This window comes from Podarcis raffonei, chromosome 10 (genome assembly GCF_027172205.1).
Source record: "Podarcis raffonei isolate rPodRaf1 chromosome 10, rPodRaf1.pri, whole genome shotgun sequence".
NCBI classification, from domain to species: Eukaryota; Metazoa; Chordata; class Lepidosauria; order Squamata; family Lacertidae; genus Podarcis; species Podarcis raffonei.
In genome coordinates, this window is record NC_070611.1 from 44,203,264 (window position 1) to 44,228,850 (window position 25,587).

At 40.6% G+C, this 25,587-nt stretch overlaps 1 protein-coding gene across 6 annotated transcripts in view; it reads right to left on the bottom strand.

Moving 5' to 3' along the window:
• The window catches only part of GRIN2B (glutamate ionotropic receptor NMDA type subunit 2B), a 274,219-nt gene that overhangs the window by 65,181 nt on the left and 183,451 nt on the right, over positions 1-25,587 (bottom strand). For all 6 annotated transcript variants that reach the window (XM_053404817.1, XM_053404821.1, XM_053404820.1 and 3 more), the window contains one exon: positions 20,534-20,648. In XM_053404817.1, the coding sequence (XP_053260792.1) occupies positions 20,534-20,648 (115 nt within the window). The remainder of the gene's footprint in view (positions 1-20,533; positions 20,649-25,587) is intronic.

Here is a 25,587-nt window from a genome sequence, read left to right on the forward strand (position 1 = left end):
ATGAGTTTGAAATGTAATAGGGAGGATAAGAAATGCATACTGAGAGATTAGATTGGAAAATTTTCAGACAGGATTGGTCAAACTCATGTTAGTAGTTTCGAGAACACTGTCCAACCATCTCGTTCTCAGTCGTCCCCTTCTTCTTGTGCCCTGAATCTCTCCCAACATGAGGGTCTTTTCCAGGGAGTCATCTCTTCTCATGAGGTGGCCAAAGTATTGGAGCCTCAGCTTCAGGATCTGTTCTTCCAGTGAACACTCAGGGCTGATTTCCTTAAGAATGGACAATTTACAAAGGATATTGAAAAGCTAGAAAGTGTGCAAAGGAAGGCAACCAAGATGATAAAGGGTCTGGAAACCAAGCCTTATGAGGAACAGTTGAGGGGGTTTGGTATGTTTAGCCAGGAAAAGAAGATACTGAGAGGAGATATTGTAGCCATCTTCAAATATGTAAAGTGCTGTCGTACAGAAGATAGAGCAAGCTTGTTTTCTCCTGCTCCAGAGGGTAGGACCCAAACCAATGGCTTCAAGTTACAAGAAATGAGATTCTAACTCAACATCAGGAAGAACTTTCTGTTGGTTAGAGCTATTCGAGAGCAGAACGGACTCCCTTGGGACACTGGAGGTGTTTAAGCAGAGGTTGGGTGGCCATCTGTCAGGGATGTTTTAGCTGAGATTTGTGGCAGTACAGGGAGTTGGACTAGATGACCCTTGGAGTCCCTTCCAACTGTACAATTCTATGATTCTATGCGAACAACACTGTGCACATGCATCCTGCGACACTGCGGGGGGGGAATGACCTCGCTGAGTTTCAAGCCGTGAATGTGGATATAACCTAAGTGCCTGATGCTGCATCCCTTTGCTTATATGTATGCAGACTCTGCACAACTCTGAAACTCTGCCTGACCCAGTCCTTGGTTAAATATTAACTTCACAACATTGGGTGATAGTTATATGAAGTGATGGCTGATGAGAACGGTTTGGGGTGAGAGTATGGGAAATGTCTGTGTGAGATCTCAGGTACCTTATCCTGTGCTACAGTATTAAGCTGAGGAGATGAAAAAGCCTTATCCAGACCCCCAAACAGGAAGAGTACGGCATGACCCACCGCCCCATATTTACATTACTCCCAGGATGGTGTGTACAATGTTCCCTGAACTGGTCTTGTAACTGCCCCTGTCTGGAATGCAGATGAGCAAGTAGACAAGGCTGTTCTAAAAACTTCAGCAATATATGGCTTGCAAAGGATTAGATATGTTGGGCAAGTGTGTGCCTGATCCCAAGAACTCTGCTACGAAGATGAACCTTTAAGACAGGATTGCCAGTGGTGAATAAGAATGCCTTATTTATTGCAGAAAAGGGGAGGAGTATCAACAGGGCCAGAGAGAACTTCAGTTTTGCTGACTGGAGTTAACAAAGAGAACACGCGCAAGGAGTGTTGCATCAAGGAAGTCGAAGCAACTGAGACCGTTGAGACAAGCATAAAGCCACTGGGTTTCATGGAAAGAACAATTAAATGGTATCCTGGGGAAATGGTGTTGTATCTGGGATGAGCTCTGATGGGCCAAATGGCATTTCTGTGTTCTGAATACCGCCCGTGTTCTTTCGCGCGGAGAAGGGCCTGGGTGCTCATCAATTATTGAGATTGTTTAAAAAGGCATTTAGGAAAGTGCACAGCAGGCAGATTTGCAATTCTACCTCAGTCCCAGCTGGGTTGCTCTTAGAAAGGGAGCACAGTTCACAGCCAGTGAGAAGAGAACAGGGAAAGTATAGGACGGAAAACTGAACTGGGAAACGGACAACCCAGACCCTTTCAATAGCTTACACGAGGACACAGGGCAAGTCCTCATCCCAATGTCTGCTCTGGGTTATTGTTATTATTAACCAGACCTTTGGAAGGCTTAAAAATCTGACCTCACAGATTTTTAAGTTTTGCTAAGTCCTATGCATATTTTATTCTCTAAAAAAAATGACTTTTCAGAACTGCATTTACTTTTATCACCAATAGAAGCCCTTTTGGATGTGCCACAGAGTGCAGTTGTCCATCGAGCCACAGCAAAGAGAGCCTTATCTGTGGTACATCCGCACTCCTAAATGGCCTCCCTGCAGAATTAAGGTGTGACACAACAGAAACATTTTTGCCCCGTGCTAAAAACTTTGGTATTGTGTTCCACTATGCTCATACAAAAGGATATTTGCTGGCCTAGTTTCCATGTGTTTCTACTTACTTGCTTTCCGAGCCCTCACTCAGTAAAACTTCTGGCATTTTAATATGCATATATTTATAATGGCTTCCAGACATGGTTAGTATGTCTTGATTCCCATGACTCTCTGGACAAAGACCCTTAAAATTAGGACAGGATCTTTAAATTTCTATGATTTTACTTTGCGGTAGGTTCCTAAAATACAATGTTACAAAAATAAACAATCTCTTTCTAATCCAGGTACCAGTCAACTGTCTTCATTTCTGCAAATGAGACTAACACTCTCAACCAAACATCGCCTTGTTAATCTAGTATTCCACAAACCTTCAGAAAAAGGTTCTAGCAAGTCATGGCTTTTTTTATAAATGGCAACATTTATTCCATGTGTTCCTTTGACAAGTCCCTTTATTCCTCAAGGTGAAAATTTGTCTATATGTAGTGATGACAAGTTCAGAAAGCAGGCTTTTATTGGTATTCTGTAACCACTTACTAACTAGGAACACAAACTGAGCGTGCATTCAGATTGTTTTAGATTCAGAAAAACAGCTACTGTACATTGTTATCAAATGGATACACATTTCTGTCTACATTATGGAAGGGGTAATGGGCTCCATGCAAGCATTTGCTGAGCCCAGTCTCCCATAAAACAACTGACTGACTCCCACCCCCCACCCCACCCCCCAATTTTTTGCAAGTTCCCACGTGCTTTCTTTAAAGCATCCTTTCTTTAAAGGATGTTGGTCAAGCCACATGAATGCACGGGGTTCATTTCAGCCACCTGTTCCTGTCTCTCTGAGGTCTTGAGAGCATAAAGAAATTTAGAAATGGGACTATCTGGGTATTACAGGCACTGAAATCCGCATCCTCTTATCATCATCCCATATGCTGTCAGAGGACTGCAGTGTATGTATATGATGTTGCAAAGCTGACAGCTTTTCCAATGCGGTGAGATTTCTACGCAAAGAGCAAGTGCCAAATGAAAAGTCAACATTGTATGCCCCCACATCACCCTAACATGGGCAGATTCAGTTGAGGCCACAGATAATTCCATTCAGTGAACAAAGCACAACTGAAGTGGTTTGCTACCATTCCTGCCTTAAAAAGAAAAAAATCACTTGGCTGGTCCCTATCATAATAGCTTGAAAATAATTAATGAGCTTGTAAAAGAATTCTCCTCATTCAAGTTTTCTTACGGTGCATTAGTATTTTCATCCTTTAAAGTGGAAGCCCAAACTTCTCATGGGGGCAGGTTGTGTGTGTGTGTGTGTGTGTGTGTGTGAACTACCACAGGATATTTTGAACCTAAACATTCCACTACTTCATGTTTAATTGCTTGATCTTATATGACCATCAGTCGGCACATATGAAAAGGCATTTTTAGATAGTGCTTTGCAAAGCTCTAGAGAGAAGGTGATCTACTTGTCACTATATAACAATGTGATAATATTAATCAGACACTGTGAACATGATAGTATGATAGGTCCTCCCTAGTGAATTTCCTTGGAAATCATTTTTGCCACACATTTTTGGTATACACGTTTTAATTACAACCCCCAACCCCAAGTGTACCTTTCCATATGAACTGATGCTTGGCTTCTGACCTCTTGCAGAGGGACCTCAAAAGTCAAAGGGCACAATTCTGTGCACTGTTACATTTGCACATACTTAGAATTTGTGCTTCCCTTTATGCCTGTTTCCAGTAACTAAATTTTGATCAGTTCAATGTATTATAACTCTACTCTTAACTTTTTTTGGAAACTACCTTGGGCAAGTACTGTCAAAAAGCCAGGCTAAAAATAAATAAATAACTTTTTTTAAAAAAAAATCTCTTAATTCAGGTAACAGTGTGGAACTATAAAGTAGGGATAACAGATCTACCTATTTCTGTTCTGTGTTAGTTTGGCTTATGCTCAATCCTAGGACCATTCCATCCTGATTCTTGCGTATTTTTAAAATAAAAACATACACAAAAATTGTTCTCTTAAATAGTACACACTTTATATGCACCCCTAATACTAGTTTTGTGTGCTTTTCTGTGCATTTCCTCCTAAAATATACATTTTTATGCATTCCTCCCACATTTAATAAATATTTGTGTACGTATTTTTAAATCTAAACATAATTTCCAAATTCAGAGAAGTGCTTAGTCTGACTGATAGTTGTGTTCCAATTCATATATAACACAGGTCCAGTGATTTCAAACTGCAAACCAAACTAATGTCTCTTCAATGCCCGTTTACAAGAACCTCGGAATATTGCAAAGAAGCAGATGCATCTGATTACAGTATAGATATTACAGAGTATAGGTATATAGGCTTAATGTGGATGCCTGAACCTTCAACTGTATTTTCCTAAACTGGCATACAAAACAAAGCAAGGCACTTAGAAATGGCTCTCTACTTTACAGGACGAAAATGGTAATGCACCGTAAGAAAACTTAAAAACTAATGCAGAGAAAAAGCTTATTCATTATTTTTAGATCTGCTCTTGGGACATAAGCACTTTCTACGAGAGTAACTCCAACAACTTTCTAATCTGCTCTTTCCCATTAACCTATAGCCCATATTATTTGCTACCTTTAATCCAAAACATTTGTTTAAAGCTACAGTAATTACAGGTCAGCAACTGACAGGACCAAACCCAGACTGGGGGGAGGCTTCTTCTACCTGGCCCACCCATGTGAAGAAACTGCATGTGAGGCTGCAAGCAGTACGAGACAAAAATGTGGGCAGGATGAAAAATGAATGGGGCAGCATGGCACGCGAGAAATTTATAGAAGAGTGTCCACAAGCTGGTGTGTAGCCTGCCACTGCACTGCAGCTTTCCAAAACAACCATCTAAAACTACTATACTTTCACTTTTTTCTCCTGATATAAATAAAAGCATTTTGCTTTTACACAAATTTCTCCTATCTGCCCTAGAATCTAGTTATTTACATCTATGGAACATTTAGTGGGAGAATCTGTAAGATGCACCCTATTGGAAATTAAATTGTATTGTTGTGTGCCTGCAATTATCGTGAAGTAGTTTGTAACCATGCAGCAATTTCAAATGCTTCAAGTTATTTTAAATACTTTGATCGAAATCCAGATGTTGACCAAGTCAGCTGTGTTCTAAGAATGTATTTCAATGAGTTGCTTTCCTCTGATTTTTATTTTCTGTTGTGGGGCGGGGGAGTCACTGGAAAATTCCATCAATATAAGTGGAGCATGGATAGCAAGCATTGGGGGACAGCTTTTTGCCTCAGCATTCAAAGAGAGGCACTGAATAGTAAAGTGATACATTTTACGGGCACAATGAATTTAAACATTTTGCAAGCTCCATCTGCAAGCCACCTTACCAAAATAAAAAAAGGTCATACACCAACATTCTGGCTGCATACACACCATTCATTTAAAGCACACTCACACCATGGGAACTGTAGTTTATCCCTTCATAGAGCTGCAGTTTGCAGCACCCTCAACAACATTTCACTAAATTCTTGGGGTGGGTGCTATAAATGTGCTCTTAATGTATTGTATGCTGCCTCATATTTTACTGAAAAGAGAAGAGGGGCTTTTCAAAACTGGCATCAGAGAAGGACAGAAAAAATGACTTGCTATGAAAACTAAAATGTTCAATGAGGGTTGTTACACTATCAGAATAAAATCTCTGCTGGCCCAAACTCCACTAAGATATACAGATCAAAAATGAACACTTTTGCATTTAAACATCTTTTGCAAGTCACGGGAGAACAGAGCACTCACTGTAAATGCAGCGAAAGCAGGGAACTAAGGAGATATATGTCTCATCAAAATTGGGGACTTAGATTGTCTCCCACATACAGAACACATGCCCTTGGTACTCTAACACCAATTTTTATTCATTAAAAAAAATCTAAAACTGCAGGCCATAACCCCTGAAAAAGCCTAGTTTAACTACCTAGAATAAATGAGCTAGGGTTATCATAACAGAATCTAATGTGAGACAGTTCATTCCTTATAGAAGGAGAAGTGTACTAACTCTGAATTAGAAAAAGACCCTTCAGGGTTTGGAGGGTCAGGTGAACAGCATCTAGAATGTGGGTCTTGTCGACTTGTTGACTGTGGGATGTGGTCTAGCAAGTACAGGGGGTGAGATTTTGGTAACCATCAGCAGAGGTTGGTTGATTAGGGCAAATGGGGTATTGCCCCACCAATCTCAGCCAGCTCCTAGCTGCCCGACTTACAACCAATTAGCAGTAGGCTCTGGCAGTTATTGGCTTAGGCTCCACCTACTGCTGCTCTCCCTGCCTTCTGCCCTTCCATTCCCAATGGACCACCACCACCAATGGCTTGGAAAGTTGTTCTACAACTGAACAGATATCTCCACTATAAAAGAAGTTAGTATATTCAGTCTGCATTTTCTGTAGCTTTGTTTCATCCAAGCCACAATTCAAAGATAATGCCCTCTTGGATCCATAGCTGGCAAGTGTCCCTTATTTGAAGGGACAGTCCCTTATTCCAGCGCCATGTCCCGCTGCTGTCCCTTATTGATGGATGTCCCTTAAATGTCCCTTAAATGATGTCCCTTAAATTTCAAAGGAAGCAGCTCCTCTCCCTCCCTCCCTGCTGGCCAGGGAGGAGGGAGGCTCCAACTGTGTTGCTTGGCTGTGTTGCTCACCCAATAAAAAGTCTAAGAACGACTGGGGGGTGGAACTTGCATGCCTTGTGTGTGGCTAGTTAATGCAAGCTGAGAGGTTTTTTGAATGCTGGACGCCATTTTGTTACACGTGCTGCTGCAAACTTTGCAGTGCAAAGCCAGGCCGGGGAGCCATCTTAAGTTGAGGCTGCATAGGCCTTGTGGTGCATGTGATTCAGATTCTATTCAGTTGAACCTCTGGTTACAAAGTTGGTTGGACGGTGTTCTTGAAGCTACCAGCATGAGTTTGACCAGACTGCGGGAGGACAGGAAGACTGGAGTGCCTGGAACAGGTGAGGCTGCAGGTCCCTTATTTTGGCTGCTGGTCCCTTATTTTCAAATCTGTAAATTGACAGCTATGCTTGGATCATCCCAAATAAACCTGTTTTCTTGCACGTTTCCCATCAAATATTTGTACATTACTTTAAAGACTGCACCTATTCTTTGTTTTGCAAAACCACATCATTTATACACATGCTAAAAGCTCTTTTAGTAATAGTGTAAACCTCTGAGAAACCTCAGCTGCCTATGCCTAATAGATGTGGGAATTCATTAGAATACATAATCCTTCATAGTGCCTTAAACAGGGTGTGAGACAGGTGGTTTTTTATTTAAACTGGGATTTATAATAGTGCAGGTTTTACTATTATCTTTTGCATGCTTTTAATCTTTCTTCATCTATTTTTCTCCTCCACGTCCTCTCCCATAACAAAGCAGTGAGTATCAAAGCTGCAAACACCAAAAATGAAATCCAGACTGAAGATAAGGTGGGGTGGATGTTAACTCGGAGATATGAACATACATCCCCAGCACCTTGTGGCCAGAACTATATATTCTGAGGCAAAACACAGGGCTATCAACCCTGCATAACTGCCTTGGCACTAATGTGGGAAACAGAAGCATTTGAGAAAGCCTGTCTCTAAGCATTTTCATACTGCAGATTGCAGGCCAAACTAGATGTGACATAAAATGCATGTCTAACACGCATGTTTTTTATTATGTAAATAGCAACCACTTCAGAGCCTTGAGATTGTAGGGTGGAGAGTTGAACTCATTCATTCCCTGCCATGGTCCAGCAATAACCACTACCACCCTTCCTAAGATGCTATTTGCATTTTAAGCGAAGCCTTGTTGACACCAGTGGGAACCAGCGGCAGAGCATATGCACGTGCTGCCCAGGGCAGGGGCACTCCCGAAGGGGACGGACCATGCTCCCAAGGTCCAAGCTCCCAAGGGGGGAGGGATGTGGAGGGTACCCTCCCAGGTGCGGGATTGCCGTTCAGGTGCATGGAGCGGCGTGCACGCCCTGCAGCTGGGGGCAGAGCAAGCCGGAGCAAGCTGCCCGCCCATGACTCCCAAGCCTCCCCCAAGCTGTCAAAACGAAGGGGGAAGGGGGGATGCCACCGGCAAAGCAGAACATCTCCCCCTTCCCCCGATGGCTCGGGGTAGGTTTGGGAGTTGCAGGCGGGCAGTGCACCAAATGTCACCCCCCTCAGCAAAGACACCTGGGATGGTCCGCCCCCACCACACCCTCCTTCCTCCGCCCCTTGTGGGAACGTCTCCTAAAATACAAACAGCAGATTCAAATTGGTGGTTTTTACCAGGCCTGTAGCACGTAGAGAAAGAGTTAAACTCCTACTCCACAATCCTGAAGCTTTGTCACAGTTATTGTATTTATTAAAGATGTTCACATTAATGACATTCACACAATTAACATCACATCCAGTTTGGCCCTAGGGGCAGAGATGGAGAAGTGAAGAAAGTGAGTGGGGCTGAGAGACTTCAGAGAAGTGTGACTGGCCCAAGGTCACCCAGCAGCTGCATGTGGAGGAGCGGAGACGCAAACCCGGTTCCCCAGATTACGAGACTACCGCTCTTAACCACTACACCACACTGGCTAAGCAAATTTTGATCCAGTAGCTAAAATCCAGCCAGGCTCCTCAGTGCAGGACTGAGCAGGTGCTGAGCCATATGACCCAACAACTCCTGAGCCAACATGCCTATATTGAACTGAAAAACTAAACTTATTCAAATGATGTTGCATAGAAGTAGTGCAAAGCAAAGAAGCTGGCTACATATTGTCATTTAGAATCTTCTGGTAGTTGTTCCTAAAGCTGGTGATGATAATTCAGGGTTGCAAGCAAAACTGCAATTCAGTTAATTATGTGCTGTTGACTTGAAATTCCTTCTTTGTTTGTGGCTGTTGGGTACTGTAGTATCCCTCACTTTCTATTCCAAATTACTGCGCAGGGCTGTATTTTGCAGCACTGATTTACTCCTCAACGTCAAGAGTAAGCAATGCTGAAAGAATACCTGTATTTAATTTTTTTGTGAAGCATCTAGGATCCTTCTTAACAAACAGTATAATAAAAAGATACATTGTCATCATCTATAGTGGATATGAAATATGTCCATCATAAACTGTTTCACAGGTGAAGCTGACAAGAATATGGCTATCACTAAACTATACCTTGGTGCATAAGAACAGAAGATGTTACGGAGCACAGTAAATTCATGAGTATTAAAATTTAAAACCCTGTAAAAAGCCTGACTCTGTGAAAGATGGCACAGCTCTAGAATATAATCAGAAAACTGAAATCCAAGCAAAACTATGAGGCAATGCAAGAGTGAACACTAGTGTCTAACATTACTGATGGCAGATTGGAAATCCTTCAGACTCAGGGAAAATACGATCTGGGCACGGGGACAACAAACAGCACGGATACATTACATTCATAATCAATGACATCAAACACACAGAGGAGTTCACAAAACGTGACTGTAACATGAGCACACTGTAAATATAGTAACAACCACCACTGCCCATCAGGCAGTGTAGCAAATACCATAGAAATCCAAAGAATTACACAGAACAGAAGCACAGTAGACGAAGTGCAGCCCTTAAAATGATGAGAAATTATTTGTTTCTATCATTTATAAATTGCTTTCCATAAGTTCCAGAGTGATTTAACAATGAAAACCTTGACAATGAAAACATGCAATTTCAAATGCAATACGGATTAAAATGCCCACTTAAAAGGTTTGTTGGAAAAGGGTAATCTCCAATAAGTGCCAAAAATATAACAGAGGTGGTATGTAATGAGAAGGAGTTACAAAGAATAGATGCCACCACACGTAAGGCCCTACCTGTAACACAACAGACCTCCTGAAGAGATGTTACCTGCAGGAAGCCCTTTACAACAGAGCACAGTAATCAGTTGGATATATAAGTAGTGAGACAATTTTTTACATCCAAAAGATGTCCCAATGGGTGGGGAAGAGAGAGGGAAATGCTACACTAAAACAAAAACAAACCAAGTTTTTCAGTCTACTGCAAATAAATATTTGGATGATGGCAGGTAACACATTTGGTTTACGATGACAGTAAAAAGCTGAGAGAGCAAACAACAACAGGTTACCAACAAGATTATGGGCTAACCAAACCAGTATCTGTGGTGGGAGAATTGGCTCTTGGCAGGCTGAGTGAAACTTACAACAGAAGATGTATTAATAGTATATTTTCCCGGTTTAACGTCTCAATGAAAGCAAACCTCCAGCACTAAAAAAACAAAATAAAAATAAAAATTTCAGGGCACACTGAATATGCAAGTAAAATAAGGCATGCACCCTTCCAAAAGTCCAAAGGAGAAAACAATCATCTCCTGTTAGTGAAACACAGCAAGTAAGCAAACGAAAAAAAGCCAAGGACTCTCGGGCCAAGAAACAACGTCAAAATGAGACACAGTCTCAAGCAAATGGAACAGAACAGACGAAAACACATCCTCAGGCTCTGAGAGCAGTTTTATTCTCTGCAAGTTTCCTTAAGCACAAGCTAGGCCTGCTCTTATTGTTAGATTTTCCTCCTCCTGATTTTCTGCAAGCTTGAAAATGTTACGGCAATGAATGTTCCCTTGTTTCTTCCTGCTGCTATTTGCTAATGTACCCAGCAAAATGTATTGAAAAGCAGAGGTGGGCTCATTCAACAATGCCTCGATGGTTCATTTTGTTCATTTGTGGTTAAAATGTGGTGTTTATTGGCTTCACTGATTTACAGTAAAGCTGAAGGTGACAACATATAGAGAAATGCATGTCAAGTGCGGCACCTGGGGCTCCCAGAGAGATGCAGGTCCTTTTCCACTTCCCTGATACAACTGATGCAGCAAAATGAATTTAAAATATCACTACATATATAAAAATGTCACAACACCTTAGAAGGAAGGTGCTTGCATTATCTGTGTATCTTGAAACAGTAATAAATACATCTCAAGTGGTTATGCACATCATGTGTGTTATTGCAAAGATCCATGCCAAAGCACTATAAAGAAAAACAGCATCATTGCCCCCGTGCTATATATTGGGCATGGGGCAAGAGTTGGACTGAGAGAACGATAGCTTGCCTAACACAGTGAATCTATGGCCACATTCACACAACAGTTTATTCTGTTTTCCTGATGTTTCCCTAGCTGTTAATATCTGCATTATATTCGAGCCTTCATGCTATATAAATGCCATTTCCTTCAATATACTAGAATATTGTGCAATCTTAGCACTAATTATTATTTGTGTATTATTTCATCATTTCTTAAATTTCTATACCACCCTTCCTCTGAGGATCACAGGCGGTTTCCAACATAAAAACCCAAAAATATATACAAACAGAAGCAATAATCTTCCAACCCACCCCACACTTTATAAGGCCATAGACTGCCTAATTAGCCAAAGGCCTGGGACAAGAGAAATGTTTTTGCTTGGCACCTAAAAACATATAACAAAGGTGCCAGGCAGGCCTCCTTGGGGAGAGCATTCCATAGGTGGGAGGCCACCTCAAAAAAAGCTGTGTTGCCGCCCTCTGGACCTCTCACAGACAAGGCACACAAACAAGGGCCTCAGATGATGATTGCATGTCATTTCCATGTAATTCGCAAACAGTCTTTTTTTTCCTGGAAACAAATAACGAGTGCTAAACTCATGCGATATTCTGCTATATTTCTGGAAGTGGTTTTTACATTGTTTGAGAGCTCAAAAATAATGTGAAAATTAGCAGTTAGGGAAATATCAGAAAAATGGAATTAACTGTTATGTGACTTCAGCTTATGTCTGAGGTGAATTCTGCAATGGGTTTTCCCAGGACACTCTTGTGGCCGTTGTGTTATACCAGCAGAAAAATTAATCTCAATCAGGAAAAAAATAGATTCTTATAGAGTATAAACTGTGGAAAGCTTTGGGACAGCATTGATGGTAATGAGTCACAAAAGCTGGGTTGATCAGTGCATCCTCTGCGCTTCCACTGGATTTGGGAGACATGACTCACTATAGCAATCTTTGACAAACTGACTACAATTCCCATCACCCCTGGTCATCTGTAGGGCACCAAGCTGGTGAAGACCGCACTCTGGCTTTCAAAAGAAATGAGGTCCTTTGAGGAAATGAAGAGCTACCTCAGCACCTGCAAACCTTTTTTATTTGATACCTCTTGACAGGGCTATTTTGGACAAAAGCCACTGAGAACACGATACTTAATTTATTGCAGGGTTGCTCTAAAAGCCATGCATAATATTCCTGTGCTAAGTCTAGCTGAGAATGACATAGGCTCAGCGTCACCTGGTGATAGAGCACATGCTGTTTGCTTTTTTTTCATTCATTCATTCATTCTTATTGTAAAATTTTCTCTCTTGCCTTTCGGCAAAAGCTTCCAAATCGCTGTTTTGGTACAATCCTCACTGGCAGCTAATAGAAGTAAAATTAGGCCATGCAATGAAAAAGTAGGCAGGGCTTGTGCACCTTTAATAGTTGTGTGGAAAAGTGAATTTCCACAGGTGCAAACCACACCTGCTACTAACATCACTATTAAACGTACACGATCCCTGTTCCCTTTTCTATCTTAATAATGGACAGTACACTTTTGCAATCCTTAGTGTGGCATCTTCATTTTTTTGTGGCTTGCAGCCTAAATCTTGAATGCTGTGGACTGTGCACACTTCATTAAAGGATCTGACAACTATAGGAAAAAATCTGTATAAATGGGTCACTGTCAAAAAGAAAGAAAGAAAGAAAGAATAATAAAAAAGCTCAGGTTATCCAAAGGTACTATGCAAGGCTGCCTGCTTTCTCCTCTTCTTTTCATGTTAGCCACTGAGCCTCTGGCAACAGAACTGAGATTTAACACAATACATTCCTGGGGCTAAAATGAAGGAGAAAGAGGGGAAAATTAAATTATATGCAGATGATATAGTACTTGCACTAACAGAACCCACTGTTTTGCTGAAGGAGTATAGACTCAAATTTGAATATACGGGAAAGTGGCAGGATACGGATTGAACATAGGCTAAACAGAAGTAAAAGGCTTAAATATATCTACTGATCATAAAAAGCAAATACATGAAAATCATATCTATCTACTATTGGACAACCAAATCAGTAAGATACTTGATTATAAGAATATCAGGTGAGATACAGGACCTTTATAACAACAATTACAAACACTTATGTAAAGAATAATTACGGTATATTTGTTGCTAGAATGGCAATAGCCCACATTTTTTCATTTTCATATAGGATTGCTGTTGTAAATATCAAAATTCTAGTTTTTATTTCAACATCTGTAAATGCAAAAATCTGCAAAAATAACTAAGAAATAAATAAATGACAATGACGTTTATATGGAATAATAAAAAGCCAAGGTTAAAGGCAATGGTATACAATGAGGTATTTAAATTTAATATATGCTGCAAGAGCCCTTAGTTGGTTGATATATTGAATGGTGTGTCCCTATGATGGGATGTTACTTTTTGAACAAAAGCTGACTGATGTCCTGCAGCAAAATTTACTATGCAGACATCATAATGTAAGATCACAGAAGGTTAAAGATAATACAGTAATATCTAACTTACTAAGAATCTGGGGCCATTATAAAAGACTATTGAGCCTCTGGAATGAATTGTGGATAAGATGATAGAAATGCAGAGAAGGTTTAAGAGGTGGGGGGAATAAATTGTTTAGAATCCAAGGCCTAGCTACACAAGAGATGTGACAGAATCTGAAGAGCTTATACTGAAGACAAATAAATATGTGTTGGCAAAGATTCATTAATTATGGTTCAAATACAACACAAAGGAAGAACAGGTCAAAGACCATATGCTCAAATAGGCACAGAATATCAGCAAAAATATCCTGATGGAAGTGTGGGGAAAGCTTTGGATCTTGAGTCTTAGATCCCAAAATATTGGAATCAGAGAAATTATCATGTCCCAATGATATACTATCCCTGTATATACTATATACTATACACACAAAAAATGGTAATTATCTAGCTCCTTGCTAGAAATGCCACTAGGAGAAGGGAATGTTATTTAATCTGTGGCTGGATCTAGACACATAAAGAAAAACGTTTTGTAAAGCTCATAATGCAAAATCACATCACCGAAGAATCAAACTCTACAGCACCATCTGGTGTAACAGTGTTATAATGCTTGCTTTTTTTTTACTAATGTAGCTGAGTCCCATCTTGGAAATGTGAATGGGGGGGGAGGAGAATGGTTAAAAATAAATTGATCAGGATTCTGGGCCACAGAATTCTACTCCATCCAATAGTGTATTTGCAAAATTACTTGGAGGCATCAGTAAAATTTGGGCATGTGGAAATGGTTTCTTATTTAATAGCAGCAACCAGAATTCTGTATGCAGGGAAATGGAGGTCTAGAAACATCCCATCTATTACAGAATGGGATAACAGATGTCGGGAGGATACCCTGAAAGCTAAGAGAACATATTTCCTTATGTCAAGAGAACAGAATAATTGACAGGACTGTTTTTTGTTTAGACGGAATGTCTTTATTCCACATTGTACGATAGGTTTTTCTGCCAGATGTTAGTTATAGATTTAAAACTGTATGAGTATGAGAATTAAGCTGTTTAATTATTTGCTAATGTGACTGTCAGCTTTAAATTAAAGAACAGAATTGTAAATAATTTATTAACATGTTTGATTCTTGCTTTGTATTCTGCTTATGATGTATCTATATTGTATATCAATAATTAAAACAATACCATATTAAAAATATTAAAAATAAAGGATCTGGCATCAATTTTCACATAAAGTCATTAGTGGCATCCCTACAAAAGAGGCAGAGGTAAAAGACCTGCATTTGTCATAAAATAGATGTTTGATTATCTTATTCTTCTGAACAACAAAAGTAGGTCAGTAAAAATTAGTAAAACTGTTTGAAACCTGACCAAGAAATTTTATAATTAGTTACTTTTCTCTATTCAGAAGCTGAGGGACTCCATGAGAAAGCTACGCTTTAAAGATTCTATTGCATTTCAATTATTAGATCCATTCCTTTAAATAATTTTTTTAAAAGCTAAGATTGTTTTTGTGCTTGTTAACAATGTTTGAGTAGTCAAAATTTAAAGATATCAATCATCTTATGGACATGCTATTTGTAACAGAAAAACCCAGACAATAATCTTCACCAATATGTTTTCTTTAATGTGGCATGTAAGCTATGGGTAAGTAAATCAGAAAGACTAAACTGCATATCAGTCTCGAAGGAGGAGATCTGATCAGTTTGCATTGGAGTTCACAAACATCAAATTCTTCAAGTATCCCCAGTTCAAACTAATACAATATTATCAAGTCCTTGTGGTGAAATAGATGACCAGACTCATTTTTGGAGTCTTCCATACTTCCTTTTGTACAGCATCATCCAAGAAAAACCATTCACCATTTAATAAGATAAGAAAGCATCATGGGAAGAACAGAAGATGACATGAGATGTATTTACTAGTTTTCTTCAAGAAAGATACAAAGGAGACTTGTCCTAATAATGAAGGTCAGCAAAAATGTGAGGTTTCCAATGCTTCCTTGCTTCTGCGGAGAGCACTGGGAATAGCACATATCTAATAGAAAATGCATCTCATAACTTATTAAAAGATTCTGGACCCTACTAAGATGTTGTATCCTTGATGTTTGGCATAACAGCGCATTGACAAGGAGTATTTTTTGACTCACAGTGGAAAAGACTCAACCAATTATTTTTTGGGTTAAATAGGATGCAGTGACATGTGGTACATTCCACCTTACTAACAGAGAGTTACATCATAGCGACAGTACGAACATGGGATTTGTGTACCTCACTCTCAGAACCTAACTACTGCGGATGAAAAAGATTGCACCAATCAGCTATGAACGATCCATGTCTTGATGTTTTCCCAGGTATCTGTGATTCCTGCAGGGCCCTGGAGAGGATACCTATAAACTCTGACACGACCTTTTCTGAGAGCAAGCAGAAATAATAGCACACATTACAAGCCCCTGGAGGATCAAAGGGTTTTGTGGTCAGAGAAAGCAAGACAGCCCTGCGTACTTTTATTTTAAGAGTTAATTTGAATATGTCCAGAAAAAAAAGGAGAAGCAACACATGTTTACAATGGAGGCATTAAGAAACAAGTGATTATTCAGCATGATTCTGGCAGTTTTCTAAATATGGAGGCAAACAGAAATCTAAGATGTTCTTGAAGGGGAAACATAAAAATTCCAAGCTGAATCAGTTGTAATGCTCTTCAATTCATGCAACAAGAGTAGAAATCAGTGGACAAACTTATTAATAAACTACTGAAGGGAGTAGGCAGGCTTGCAAAGTGGAATGAGATTGTGTGCAAGGACTGTGGTTGTCAGGTGTCTCATTGTGACAGTGCTGACCTGAACTCACAATGCTACACAAAATCCATGAAAGGGTTTGTGTAATAACATACACCAAAGTTATAGGTTGTAATTATACAACATATAAAGATTGGACTTTATGAGATAAAAGGATGTCATAATTTAGTTATGAAATGCTGAAAAGGATGTCATCATTTGGTCTAAAATGCTGAAAGCATTCTAAAGTTTGTGAGAGTCGAAGATGAATTTCAGTGCAAGGTTTAAGGTCTCTCAATTTGTTTATTAAATTATTGCAGTGTGCTTGATTGTGGTAAGGTAATATAAACCTTCTGAAAGTAATAGAAACCTTCACATGAATTAAATGTACACAGAGATCGCATGACTCCCTAATGTAGGGTTTGTTTTTGGGTTTTTTGACACCACGTTGACCAAGACCCCTATGTCCAGGGAGATCACTCACTGTGCTCCTAGCTAGTTAGAAATGCTCAGCAAGAAAAGCATAATGACAGATTCCTAAAACGTATTGATGCTGCTATCCTGGAGGTATGTACAGCTGGTGCTCTGCATAAACAAACTTATTCTGCATGACGTTTGCTTTGGTATGCGTAAGGGCAGGGATCAGCAAACTTTTTCAGCAGGGGGCTGGTCCACTGTCCCTCAAACCTTGTGGTGGGCTGGAGTATATTTTGGGGGGGAAATGAACAAATTCCTATGCCCCACAAATAACCCAGAGATGAATTTTAAATAAAAGCACACATTCTACTCATGTAAAAACACTCTGATTCCCGGACCGTCCAAAAGGCCGGATTAAGAAGGCCTTAGTTTGCCTACCCATGGTTAAGAGTGTCCAGGCTCAATGTTTGCATTCAGTAAAATAGAGCTGCATGAGCAATTGCATGAAGAGAATGGTCACATTTCCATATGAGCAAAGGCAATTTGTTGGAGTATTCTTATTCAGGGTTCCAGCCACCCGTGCCCTCTTCCACAACACAATTTCTCTCCCTTTCCTTCCAGTTTTCCTTTGTCCCCCATATCCTTCCGTCAGTCAGCATACCATACACACTGTTCAGCCTTCAGTGGGCTGTTTTGGTGTTGCCCATTTAACTTTGCTTTCCCCCAAAAAAATTTTTTTTTTGTTTTTTCTGCAAATCTTAGAATTCCCCCAAGCCTGCTAAGAATTCCCTGTTGTGGATACATGGCTATAGGGACAGGCACTCGGAGAACTAAGTTTGCTATTATTACATATGATTCCCCATCTACCCCACTCTTCCTTTGCACAGCTCAGAGCTGAACACGTATATTTGACAGTGGTCTCTCATCCAGGAAGCTTGAAGGGCTAGACTGGTTCAACATCAGCAGCAGGCCCTCATCATGTGTCTTCAGATCATCCTCCAGGTTATTATGTGAGTGGATTAGGACTGTTACCAGATCAAAACTGAGAAGATTAGTTTTATTAAGCTTATATTCTAAAAGGAGCAAATGCAAAAGAGAGCTCACTGAAATTGCCATTCTTTTGCTGAGGGTGAGTGTAAATCAAATCTTGAGCATTAAAAGTCTCTAGCTCCAGTGATGTAGCTGCAGCAGAATGCTCTTCTCTCACACACATAGTCCTAAAAGAACACCTGCAGTGTCTGTTGCCAAAGTGATGTCAGCCATTTCAGAGTGAGCTAGATGAAGTGCACAAGAAAAAGTCTCTTTAAGAGAAAAGATTGGCGCTCTCTATCTATTCATATTTAGAATAGAATATTTAGAATAGAATAGAGCCTCGGCGCCTAGGACTTGCCGATCGAAAGGTCGGCGGTTCGAATCCCCGCTGCAGGGTGCGCTCCTGTCGCTCGGTCCCAGCACCTGCCAACCTAGCAGTTCGAAAGCACCCCTGGGTGCAAGTAGATAAATAGGGACCGCTTACTAGCGGGAAGGTAAAACGGCGTTCCGTGTGCTGCGCTGGCTCACCAGATGCAGGCTTGTCACGCTGGCCACGTGACCCGGAAGTGTCTCCAGACAGCGCTGGCCCCCAGCCTATAGAGTGAGATGGGCGCACAACCCTAGAGTCTGTCAAGACTGGCCCATAAGGGCAGGGGTACCTTTACCTTTACCTTTACCTTTAAGAATGGAGAATGTTTGAAAGAAGGCAAGAGAGAGTCAGGTAGCATCTCAGAAGGTTCATACATTAAGCCTGGAAAACATGAAGGATAACCTACTGATGAACAGGGATCAGATGCTTCTAGGGATAAGGCAAGATCTATCAGCCTCTAAGGCAGTGTTTCTCAACCTTGAGTCCCCAGATGTTGTTGGACTACAACTGCCATCATCCCTGAGCTCTAGCCTTGCTAGCTAGGGATGATGGGAGTTGTAGGCCAAAAACATCTGGGGACCCAAGGTTGAGAAAGGCTGCTCTAAGGCCTTCCATATGTTGCTGGACTCCAATTCCCATTATCACCAGCCAGTATAGCCAGTGGTCAGGGCTGATAGGAGCAGCAGTCCAGGAATGCCACAGGTTACCCACCTCTGCTCAAAGGGGTTGCATGCTGTTCCCAGGGCTGGACGGAATAGCATCTGACTCCTTTCTTCCATTCACTCCTTCCAGGGAAAGCACAGCAAGCCGTTATAGCTGACTACTCATTATCCACTTGTCTGCATTATGTATCTTGGAGTGAGGGTGGGGGCACTATTCCTTCTGACATTCACTCTCTTTAAAATAAACATGAGGCTACAAGAATTAGGGAAGATTCCAGGGGAAGTGGCCTGAGCTGTCACCAGTGTGCTGATGATGCATTTCTCGGCTCTACATGTTTTTCTTTGGCTTCTTATCTATCAGTGGTGACAAATTGCAGAGGGATGACTGTGTTACTCTGTTACATCAAGCACACACACACACACACACACACACAAAGAGGATTGTGACACTTTAGAGATTAATAGATTACCTGTGCCAAAAGATTTTCATGGGATAAAGCCCGCATCATTAGGTGCATGACTTGTTATGCCCCATTGGTATGTGAGAGTATGTACACAGATATAGAGAAAAAACTGTTTGCATTTCATGGCTTTTGGGCTCAAGTTTCCCATTTTCTTTCTCTCTGTACATATATGCCTAACAAGTTAAGCTAATACTCTGTGCATCTGAGATAGTAGGCTTATGTCTCCAGATAAGATTACTGAACACAAAATTTTTATGAAATGTGCAACATGCGGCATATCTAGTATACAGGAGGTTCCAAACTAAAGAGAGACAAGATACAACATTTACATTTATTTCTACCGTGACATTGTTGTGGTCACCTTGCCGATGATCTCTCAGCCTCCCATCATCTTGTTTTGATAGAGCCAGTTCAATGAAAATAAAGTATCTACTCTCATATGCTGCAACTGTGCTCACAATTAATCTGCTTAAACCTCACTGGGATTAAATGTGTAATTCTATGCACATTTTCTCAAAAGTAGTCCCACTGTGTTCAACAGAGCTAACTCCCAGTTGAGTGTGCATAGGGCTGCAGCCTAATTACACAGAATGGCAACCACGGTATCGTCAGGCTTCAGTTTATGCTCATTCGTAGGGGGAGCCACAACTGCAGGGATGTACAGACTGATCTAGTACCTCCTTACTTGCCAACGCATCATAATTGTCATTGGGTATGTTAAATTTACATGTAAAATGCAAAGGGGTAACTGACACAATAACACCACGTGATCACTAGACTGGCAACATTCAATGGAGATTCGTCAGGTGATTCCATCTCTGCGTGGGTTCTATTGTACAGGAGGGCTACGAACTACAGATTACAGTATAAAATAAAACCTATGGAAGTTTCAGGCAAACTAAAGAAGCATCTCATTACAATATTAACCATGCATGCTCATGTGTTACTCAGTAAACAGCTGTCTCAAATGAACCTCTGAGATGGGAAATGGCTAGCAAACTCTACTTCTTGAAACTCTACTAGCCCTTAGAAGAACATCTCTACCCCTTTGCCTCCCAGCCCTAGCCTGAGAGTTACCAAACATATCCTACCCTGTCCCACGTCCTCGTCTTGGTCAAAAGGATGATAACCAATTTTGGGTGCATCTGGTAGCCGTCCTCACTGAAAGACAAATTCCTCCCTTCAAATGTGACATTAATCAGGTACCTAGAGAAGAAAGAGAAAGAAAAGAAGATAACAAAATTAAGGTGCATGGCAAGAATACCAGGAATCTCTCTCTCAGGAGGATGTACAATTTGAAGTGTAAAAAAACCAATGAGAACACTAATGGCTAGCCTGGAGCAGCTGGGAACAAATCAGAAAGGAGAAAGAAAGAAGAGACAGAAGGAAAGAGAAACAAAAGGAATCCATAGATATACAAAGATTTCCAAAGAAAGCAGGCCACACAATCTCACCTGTTTCATGAAATGGGCCATGCTGATGTGATTATGATTTTTTCCCCTAGCTAAATTTCTATTGAAAATGTCATCATTATTTTATTTCATTTTCTAAATAAATGAAATAGATATTATTATGCAAAGAAATTATCACATAGCCATGTGTGTATAAATATGTGAACATGTATACAATTACTCTGCATAATAACACTTAAATAATAATATTTTTAAACAATTCAATAAAATGCTAATTGGAAGAAAGCCATTTAGTTTAATTGCTTGCCTTGAGCTGAGCTGAGTTGAGTTGAGGTGGAGGGGAGGGGGTTGCTCAGAGAGAAGACACAGCCCATTGAGTTTTTCACTATATGCACCTGTGGTATTCTTTATACTTTGGGTTTCAATCAACTAAGTCCTACTCAGAGAAGTTCCATTGACATTAATAAACCTAAGTTAGTATTATACATTCAGTGGGACTACCTGAGTAGGACTAGCATTGACTATCGCCCACTATACTTACCTATTAAAACAAATTAAGTAAGCATGTACTGTAATATTTGTAAAAGTATGTACTTTTTATTTTGCCAAAATTCAATAAACAGTTTTCACTCCAACAAAGATCTATTTTTACTCTTTCTTCACTTACTCTAATATAATTGGTTAACCAACTGTGTAATCCAACCTAGAATCCATTGCATCATGTGACAGCATTAGGCCCAGTGTGGGTCCTGTTGCACCAGCAGCCAAGGTAAAGATTGCACCAACAGACATGACTGCACAGTTATATGTTTTATGTTCCCATTCCTCCTCAGAAGGAAATGATGTTAATCTCTGTTTTATGGCATATCATATTCTTGCTGCTGCTACCATGTACAAAAGCTTTTAACAATGCTGCAAAGTTAAATTCCTTTTGCAGCTTAATAAAGATAATAACAGATCCATCTCTAATTTGGCATGTTATTAATTCTATCATATTTCTTATTTTTAGCCAATATGTCTTTGCTTGTTCACAGTCCCATCACATATGGATGTAACTTTCATCTTCTTCTTTTTCATGTTGCAACATTTCATATAAATTCTACTATATATTGTATGATATTTTGCTGGAAGTTAAAATACTTTTTTGCTTCGCTTGCCCATAACATTAGTACAACAGCATTTCTCATTTAGAATTCCTGTGAAACTCCCTTATTGCATCCATGACAAACTAGATGTTCACTTTTAATTCAGATGATGTCCCTGCCAGCCAATATATTTGCAAGTCCAGAAGCTCCTGGGCTCCTGTGTTCATTGTCCACAAAGAACAAAGAAAGTCCCATTCGGTATTAACAGAAATGCACTCTGAAGAAACTCGGGGCACTCATGTCTCTGCTGTCGCTTAACATGATTCAGAGTCCAGTACTGAAAACAGGTTACCATCAGTGAAGTCAGAAGCCCCATACTCTACATATGCTCAGCAGTCCTAGTGCCACTGTGCTAAGTGAAAAATCTGCTAATATTAGAACAACAAACAGGAGAAAACAAAATTAGGGTGCATGGCAAGAATACCAGGAATCTCTCTCTCAGCAAGATGTACAATTTGAAGTGTAAAAAACCCCACACCTAATAGCTGGCCTGAAGCAGCTGAGAACAAAACAGAAAGAAGTGTAGAGACACAAAAGGAATCCACAGAAATACAAACATTTAATGTGTTGTAAAATGAAGATTTGTTATAACCTTAAGTCACTGATCTCTGTACTATTGTCATCATTGTGGTTTGGATCCAGAAGTCCCATGTGTGGAACTCTGCTCATGGGATGCTCCCACTGGAGAAAGGGTTGGAGGCATTTTCTGCAGGTTTTTAATGTCCCCTTGAAGCCCTGAGTACCCTCTGAAAAGGCGGGGGCCCTTTGGGATATCATGGGAAGTGGTGCTGGGGGCAGCAGAGGAAAATTGACAAAAATTAAAAATTAAAAAATCCCGCTCCCTTCTCCAGCAGGAGTCTCAATTCCTTCCATCCACAAAGGAAGGCTATCTGTCCATGGAAAGACAACTCTGAATCTGGATCCAAGCCAATGTAGATTTGAAAAGAAGTTAGAAACAGCAAACCAAAATGGAAAGGATGAAGGAAAGTAAAATGCCTCATTGAACAACGTATCTTCAGAATGATTGACAGCCTGATCCTAAAGATGCTTACTTAGAAGTAAATTCCACTAACTTCAATGACAGTAATTTCTGACTAAATTTGCATAGAATTGGTCTGTGAGGAGCTTATGAATATATGTTGATTATTTTTTTTATTCATGAATCAATTTCCAACTACGAGATGCAAAATATAAAGCATTATTTTTTAAAAAGTAGAGACATATGTGAAAAATGCAGCTTCTGCCAAAACAAATCTTACTGATGTTGGCCCATAATGCTTTCAATAGCTTACAGGGTGTGGCGTGTGTATAAACATAAAATGCCCCTCAGCATCATCTGAGTCAATAAGATTAAGAAGAAGCAGAGCTGACAACAACAGAAAAGGGGTGCCAGATTGTTTTGTTTTATTTCCCCCCTCCTCCTGGAACATCTGCCCTGTCGAGGAATTGTGCTGCTTTAAGTGCATTGAGAATTTTTTTAGCAGCTCCAGAATGCAAGCAAAAGGAAGTGAGGCTAACCCTTGAATTCCTCAGCACCTGAGTCAGTTCTGGGCATGACCTTGGGATAAAAGGAGGTGCTGCTATGGGCAGTGGGCTGCTCAACAGCATGGGGTTACACCAAAGTCAGTCATCTTTTGTGGGAGGAGTGAGGAACAGGAAGCATTCTCTCTGTTGTATTAGTAATAGACCCCTCTCTGGGTGAGCTCCAGGGAAGGAGCTGTGTTGGGTGGAGCTGCCCTGTGCAAAAGGTAGGTTGGTTTCACATACATACTCTAAGGTCAAGTACATTTCAGGCATGTGATTTCTTTCAGAGGATCCTGGCAATTACAGCTCTGTGTGCAGTACAGTAATCTACAGTTCCCAGGGTCCTTTAGGGGAAATGATGTGCTTTAAATATGTGGTATGTATGTTTTAAATGTATGGTACAGTGGTACCTCGGGTTAAGTACTTAATTTGTTCCGGAGATCCGTTCTTAACCTGAAACTGTTCTTAACCTGAAGCACCACTTTAGCTAATGGGGCCTCCTGCAGCTGCCACGCTGCCGGAGCACGATTTCTATTCTTATCTTGTAGCAAAGTTCTTAACCTGAAGCACTATTTCTGGGTTAGTGGAGTGTGTAACCTGAAGCGTATGTAACCTGAAGCATATGTAACCCAAGATACCATTGTATGTATGTATGTATGTATGGTATGTATGTATGGTATGTATGTATGTATGCTTTAAATGTATGGTATGTAGACAGCCTTAGGGTGTGTGGATGTGAAATCAATCAGCCGTTCACACATGGAGCACAGCTCCTTCCCTGGATCTCACCCAAGGAGGGTTCTATAACTAACACAACAAATAGAGTTGTATTAAATGTGCATTAAATATATGGGGTGTTAGGGGTACTACTCCAGTGGGGGACACATCATGCTCCTTCTGCGGTAGCTTGTCCATCTTTGGTCCCCACCATGTACTCAGCTCTCACCTGTGGCTCCTAGAAGCTGTCGACATGCGACACTGGCCACAACCCAAGAAACAATTTCAACTGGCTGGCTAAACCAGGTGAGGGTAGCCGATGGGTGTCAAGCCCTTGGTGAGTTAGGGACTTCTACTGTATGCAAAGACAGGCTCCAGCGGATTGAGCGGATGGGACCAATAGTGGGTCCAACGGTGGAGAAGACAGCTTCTGCACATGCTGTAGAGGGAAGTGAAGGGCAGATGGTGCTCATCAACCTGGGAAGGTAGCCCATTTAGCAGAAGGAAAACTCTGATCCTAAACATGCCCTGCCTTGTGGGATATTTTCAGGAGAAGAAAATGCTAAGAAAACCCTACGCAAATCCTGAGTGGAGTCCATAAGATGGAAGGATGGTGCCTTGTACGCCTCCTTCTGGCAACTCCTGCAGCCAAGCTGGTGCCAAACATAGTGCTCTGCTTTCCTTTGGACCACATCAGCAATACCAAGAAGAGGGTCTTGTCATCTGGACAGCCCAGGTCATACAGACATACTATCCAAGCTCGCGCCTCAGGGAGGTGACTTAGTAGCTGCTTTCACAGTGGTCTGACTTCACCCCCAGAGGCACACTCCATTGCCTCTTGAGACAGACGGTTGCCAACAACAACAGCACAGTCTAGGTTTCTTGGTTATTTGATTACTTTAATGGGAGCCTGGGGTGAGAGGCCAGACCGAAGGAGGTGGCTGAAGCCATCTACTGTTAACAAAAGAGTGGCTCCCTGCAAAGACTGATGAGAGGTGATTTTAGAGTATCTTAAAGTATATGATCAAACTGCAATGAATTGTGAGCTTTAACTGTTAGCTTCCATGCATTGGTATGCACTTCGAAATATATGATCTACAAATTGTTATGTACTTCATAATATACGATGAAGCTGCTAAGAACTGCGTGCATTTAAGCTGTTAGCATCTATTAATTATCATGTACTTTGTCAGTCATTGCACTATTTTGCAAAGTACTGCCAGGTAGGAGTAAAAAGCATATATATATTTGTATGCTATTGCAAGTTTTTAAAAAGAAGTATAATGGAATTAAAGTATTCTGTTTATGCAGCTTGGGAAATGTGGTTATTTCAGTTCTCTAAAAAGC